At 42.9% G+C, this 6,673-nt stretch overlaps 1 protein-coding gene across 1 annotated transcript; it reads right to left on the reverse strand.

Annotated features, from left to right (window-relative positions):
* Positions 1-4,152: 4,152 nt before the first annotated feature.
* Positions 4,153-4,847, reverse strand: LOC127912215 (uncharacterized transmembrane protein DDB_G0289901-like). The gene is made up of 2 exons (XM_052481130.1): positions 4,836-4,847; positions 4,153-4,734 (listed from the first exon to the last, which is right to left on the reverse strand). The coding sequence occupies exons 1-2, from the start codon at positions 4,845-4,847 to the stop codon at positions 4,153-4,155; spliced, it is 594 nt and encodes a 197-aa protein (XP_052337090.1).
* Positions 4,848-6,673: the final 1,826 nt, after the last annotated feature.

The following is a 6,673-nucleotide window of genomic DNA, read 5'->3' on the forward strand; positions in this document are numbered from 1 at the left end:
CCATGGTGCCGGTGGGGTTATGGGTTTGGCAGGCATAAGCTTTCAGATGTCGAACACAATTGCATTTTATTGATGTCAGTTTGAATGCACAGAGATACTGTGACAAGATCCTGAGGCCCATTGTCGTGCCATTCATCCACCGCCATCACCTCATGTTTCAGCATGATAATACATGACCCCATGTCTCAAGGATCTGTACATAATTCCTGGAAACTGAAAATGTCCCAGTTCTTCCATGGCCTGCATACTCACCAGACATGTCACCCATTGAGCATGTTTGGGATGCTCTGGATTGACGTGTACGACAGCGTGTTTCAGTTCCCGCCAATATCCCGAAACTTCACACAGAAAGCCCATTCTGGTGGGAAGCTGCTATAGACCACCAAGTGCTAACAGTCAGTATCTGGGTAATATGTGTGAAATGCTTGATAATGTATGTGATATTAACGGAGAAGTATATTTTCTGACTGACCTAAATATTGACTGGCTGCTCACTCAAGAAAAACCTTCAAACTGTAACCAATGCCTGCCACCAATCAACATGTATTGATCACATCTTTACTAATACTGCAGAAATCTGCTGTACAGCAGTATCCAAATCCATCAGATGTATTGATCATAAAATAGAAGCCATATCTAGGAAAATGATTCCGATGTTGAAAAAAAATATTAGCTGTGGTTTGTAATGAGGAGCAACAAGACTCTACACTTGATAGATTTATGAAATGACTTACTTCAGTTACTAATAGACCCTATCATTGCCAAGCCTATCTCTGACCATTTTTAACCAGTCTCTCCTCTCTGGGAAGTTTCCCATTGCTTGGAAAGCAGTCCAAGGTCCGTCTTTTATTGAAATGGGGAGATCAATCTGATCCTAACTGTTACAGGTCTATTTCTATTTTGCCCTGTTTATCAAAAGTGTTGGAAAAACGTAATAATCAACTGACTGGCTTTCTTGACGTCTATAATATTCTCTCTGGTATGCAATCTGGTTTCTTTTCAGGTTATGAATGTGTCACTGCAACCTTGAAGGTCCTCAATGATGTTACTATTGCCCTTGATTCTAAGCAATGTTGTGCTGATATTTTTATTGACTTGGCCAAAGCTTTGATACAGCAGACCATTCCATTCTTGTGGGCTGGTTAAGGATTATTGGTGTCTCTGGCCTAGTTTGCTAACTACCTCACTCAAAGAGCGCAGTATATAATGTCAGAACATCTGCTGTCTCAACCACTGCCTGTCACCAAGGGAGTACCCCAAGGCTCGATCCTAGGCCCCATGCTCTTCTCAATTTACATCAACAACATAGCTCAGGCAGTAGGAAGCTCTCTTATCCATTTTTATGCAGATGATACAGTCTTATACTCAGCTGGCCCCTCCCCAGATTTTGTGTTAAATGCTCAACAACAAAGCTTTCTCAGTGTCCAATAAGCTTTCTCTGCCATTAACCTTGTTCGGAACACCTCAAAAACAAAGATCATGTGGTTTGGTAGGAAGAATGCCCATCTCCCAACAGGAGTGATTACTACCTCTGAAGGTTTAGAGTTTGAGGTAGTCACCGCATACAAGTACTTGAGAGGATGGTTCGACGGTACACTGTCCTTCTCTCAGCACATATCAAAGCTGCAGGCTAAAGTTAAATCTAGACTTGTTTTCCTCTCTTGTAATCGCTCCTCTTTCACCCCAGCTGCCAAGCTAACCCTAAGTGAGATGACCATCCTACCCATGCTAGATTATGGAGACATAATTTAGAGATCGGCAGGTAAGAGTGCTCTCGAGTGGGTAGATGTTCTTTCCCTGCAGCCCTCATCCTCCACTTACAACACCCGTTTTACCAGTCACTTTCTGTTAAAGGTCAACAAAGCACACATATCCCTGGGTCGCTCGTCTTTTCAGTTCGCTGCAGCTAGCGACTGGAACGAGCTGCAGCAAACACTCAAACTGTAAATAAATTAACAACAAACTTCCAGCACATTTATACAAACACAAATGACTGATGATTGGCTGAGAGAAACTGACAATAAAATTATTGTGGAAGCTGTTTTGTTAGACTTCAGTGCGGCCTTCGACATTATCGATCATAGTATACTGCTGCAAAAACATATATTGAATGGCTTTACGCCCCCTGCTATACTGCGGATGAAGAGTTACCTGTCTAACAGAACACAGAGGGTGTTCTTTAATGGAAGCCTCACCAACATAATCCAAGTAGGAACAGGAATTCCCCAGGGCAGCTGTCTAGGCCCTTTACTTTTTTCAATGTTTACTAACGACCTGCCACTGGCTCTGAGTGTGTGCCTGTGTGTCTATGTATGAGGATGACTCAACACTATACAGGTCAGCTACCACAGTCATTGCAACACTTCACAAAGAGATGAAGTCAGTTTCAGAATGGGTGGTAGTAAGAAATAAGTTAGTCTGACATATTTAAAAAACTAAAATCATTGTATTTGGGACAAATCATTCACTAAACCATAAACCTCAACTAAATCTTGAAATTAAAAAATGTGGAAATTGATCAAGTTGAAGAGACTAAACTGCTTGGAATAACCCTGGATTGTAACCTGTCATGGTCAAAACATATTGATACAACCGTAGCTAAGATGGGGAGAAGTCTGTCCATAATAAGCGCTGCTCTGCCTTCTTAACAACACTATCAACAAGGCAGGTCCTACATGCCCTAGTTGTGTTGCACTTGGACTACTGCACAGTCGTGTGGTCAGGTGCCACAAAGAGGGACAAAGAGGGAAAATTACAATTGGCTCAGAACAGGGCAGCACGGCTGGCCCTTAATTTAGCTAATATTAATCATATGCATTTCAATCTCTCATGGCTCAAAGTAGAGGAGAGATTGACTTCATCACTACTTGTTTTTGTAAGAAGTATTGCCATTTGTTGCTCTTAAATAACGTCTACAATTGCAGGTTCTGATGCTAATCTCTCACAACCAGCTGTTCTAATCTCTCACAACCACCCGTGAGAATCTCACCACATTAGGAACCACCCGTGAGAATCTCACCACATTAGGAACCACCCGTGAGAATCTCAACACATTAGGAACCACCCGTGAGAATCTCACCACATTAGGAACCACCAGTGAGAATCTCACCACATTAGGAACCACCCGTGAGAATCTCACCACATTAGGAACCACCCGTGAGAATCTCACCACATTAGGAACCACCCGTGAGAATCTCACCACATTAGGAACCACCCGTGAGAATCTCAACACATTAGGAACCACCCGTGAGAATCTCACCACATTAGGAACCACCAGTGAGAATCTCACCACATTAGGAACCACCCGTGAGAATCTCACCACATTAGGAACCACCCGTGAGAATCTTACCATATTAGGAACCACCCGTGATAATCTCACCCCATTAGGAACCACCCGTGAGAATCTCACCACATTAGGAACCACCCGTGAGAATCTCACCACATTAGGAACCACCCGTGAGAATCTCACCACATTAGGAACCACCCGTGAGAATCTCACCACATTAGGAACCACCCGTGAGAATCTCACCACATTAGGAACCACCCGTGAGAATCTCACCACATTAGGAACCACCTGTGAGAATCTCACCACATTAGGAACCACCCGTGTCCTTGGTTGTCCCGTTTGACGTCAATACTGTTCATAATAATGTGATTCATAGATGCTACTGAATGCAGCAAGTGTAACAAAAATGACAATGGAAATGCAACAATTCCTCCAGCCAACCACAGCTTTTATTTTACCTTTATTTAACAAATCAGTTAAAGAACAAATTCTTATTTTCAATGACGGCCTGAGAACAGTGGGTTAACTGCCTTTTTCAGGGGCAGAAAGACAGGTTTTTACCTTGTCAGCTAGGGGATTTGATCTTGCAACCTTTCAGTTACAAGTCCAACGCCCCTCCACTCTAACCACTTGGCTACCTGCCGCCCCTCCACTCTAACCACTAGGCTACCTTCCGCCCCTCCACTCTAACCACTAGGCTACCTTCCGCCCCTCCACTCTAACCGCTAGGCTACCTGCCGCCCCTCCACTCTAACCACTAGGCTACCTTCCGCCCCTCCACTCTAACCGCTAGGCTACCTGCCGCCCCTCCACTCTAACCACTTGGCTACCTGCCGCCCCAACTGTGCCATTCAGCTCATAAATGGCTAAATACAGAGTTTCCTCCCCGCTAAGGCTTCGACTGAATCCTTCACCTCAGCAAATGTGATGGAGTTTCCAAATGTGATGGAGTTTCCAACCGTGTTGGAGTTTCCAAATGTGATGGAGTTTCCAAATGTGATGGAGTTTCCAACCGTGTTGGAGTTTCCAAATGTGATGGAGTTTCCAAATGTGATGGAGTTTCCAACCGTGATGGAGTTTCCAAATGTGATGGAGTTTCCAACCGTGATGGAGTTTCCAACCGTGATGGAGTTTCCAAATGTGTTGGAGTTTCCAACCGTGATGGAGTTTCCAAATGTGATGGAGTTTCCAACCGTGTTGGAGTTTCCAAATGTGATGGAGTTTCCAACCGTGATGGAGTTTCCAAATGTGATGGAGTTTCCAACCGTGATGGAGTTTCCAACCGTGATGGAGTTTCCAAATGTGTTGGAGTTTCCAACCGTGATGGAGTTTCCAAATGTGTTGGAGTTTCCAACCGTGATGGAGTTTCCAAATGTGATGGAGTTTCCAACCGTGATGGAGTTTCCAACCGTGATGGAGTTTCCAACCGTGTTGGAGTTTCTTCCCCGCTAAAGTTTCAATTGAATCCTTCACTTTAGCTACGTGTGGATTTTTTAAGAGCTCCATCACTCCACTCAGTCATCATTAAGATCAGATGGGTTTCACATACGTCCTTCGCCATTTCTACTGAATAGAAATGAACTAAACCAAACATTTGTGGTGGGCTCCGTGCGTGGCTTTTGATAATTTCTTTGGATTCCTCATGTCTAAGTCATCGTTAGAAAAAGTTTGGGCCAAATTGGATGTTAGGTACTATATTCATTCAATATTATATGAATCCTATAAATTAAAATGGCACATTTTTGGGCAATCAATTTTAGGTTAATTTCTCAGAGATTAAATTATATTTCAACAAAATAATGTTGCAGGAATGCTAAACATATCGATTTGTAAGAACAGAAACGATTTCAGAACAATCGATGTTACAGTGTACCGACCATAAAGGGTTAGCTAAGGTACAGTGTAATGTGTAACAGTGTACCGACCATAAAGGGTTAGCTAAGGTACAGTGTCATGTGTTATAGTCTGTGTAAAGGGTTAGCTAAGGTACAGTGTAATGTGTTACAGTGTACCGACCATAAAGGGTTAGCTAAGGTACAGTGTAATGTGTTACAGTGTACCGACCATAAAGGGTTAGCTAAGGTACAGTGTAATGTGTTACAGTGTACCGACCATAAAGGGTTAGCTAAGGTACAGTGTAATGTGTTACAGTGTACCGACCATAAAGGGTTAGCTAAAGTACAGTGTAATGTGTTACAGTGTACCGACCATAAAGGGTTAGCTAAGGTACAGTGTAATGTGTTACAGTGTACCGACCATAAAGGGTTAGCTAAGGTACAGTGTAATGTGTTACAGTGTACCGACCATATATATGCCATTTAGCAGACGCTTTTATCCAAAGCGACTTACAGTCAGTCATGTGTGCATACATTCTACGTATGGGTGGTCCCGGGAATCGAACCCACTACCCTGGTGTTACAAGCGCCATGCTCTACCAACTGTGCTACAGAAGGACCATAGAGTGTTAGCTAAGGTACAGTGTAATGTGTTACAGTGTACCGACCATAAAGGGTTAGCTAAGGTACAGTGTAATGTGTTATAGTCTGTGTAAAGGGTTAGCCAAGGTACAGTGTAATGTGTTACAGTGTACCGACCATAAAGGGTTAGCCAAGGTACAGTGTAATGTGTTACAGTGTACCGACCATAAAGGGTTAGCCAAGGTACAGTGTAATGTGTTACAGTGTACCGACCATAAAGGGTTAGCCAAGGTACAGTGTGCTGCCTTTGGACGAAACTGGACAAGTTGTGTTTTTTCCCCTCCATTTTCATTCCCTGCAGCACCACCAGTAACATACAAGATAGGAATAAACCTTCATACACTTCAATAAAACTTTGCTCTAATGACTAACATCAGTAAGATGACCACTCTACCATATCATATGGAGCAATACCTTCTTACTCTATGGAGGCTTTGCTTACGAATGCTTTCTCTGAGCAGGCCCCTTATGTCCCGTTGCCAAGGCAACACCTTATCTTGAACTTTAACCCAAACATCCGATGTGAGGGAGGGAGGGAGATGCTACAGCTATTTAGGTCAGAGGCATTGTGATGTTTTATAAGTTTTTATAAGCCAATGTTGCTGTTTGTTTGAGTGATTTGAGATGGCAGGGAGTTCTGAGAATACTGAGCATCTCCTTATCACAGACAGGCCTCTCCCCTATCTAGAAAACAATTTAATCGAAATGCCTTCACCATGACAATTTACAGTCTAAGTTGACACTGAGAAGTTTAGTTTCCTCCACTTGTTCTATAGACACATTTTTCATAACCAGATCCAGCTTAGGTCTAGAGTTTAAGGAAGGATTTGTACCAAAAACTATGCTCTTAATCTTAGATATATTCAGAACTAGTTTATTGCTGGCCACCATTCTGAAACTAACTGCAAGT

This window comes from Oncorhynchus keta, chromosome 26 (genome assembly GCF_023373465.1).
Source record: "Oncorhynchus keta strain PuntledgeMale-10-30-2019 chromosome 26, Oket_V2, whole genome shotgun sequence".
NCBI lineage: Eukaryota > Metazoa > Chordata > Actinopteri > Salmoniformes > Salmonidae > Oncorhynchus > Oncorhynchus keta.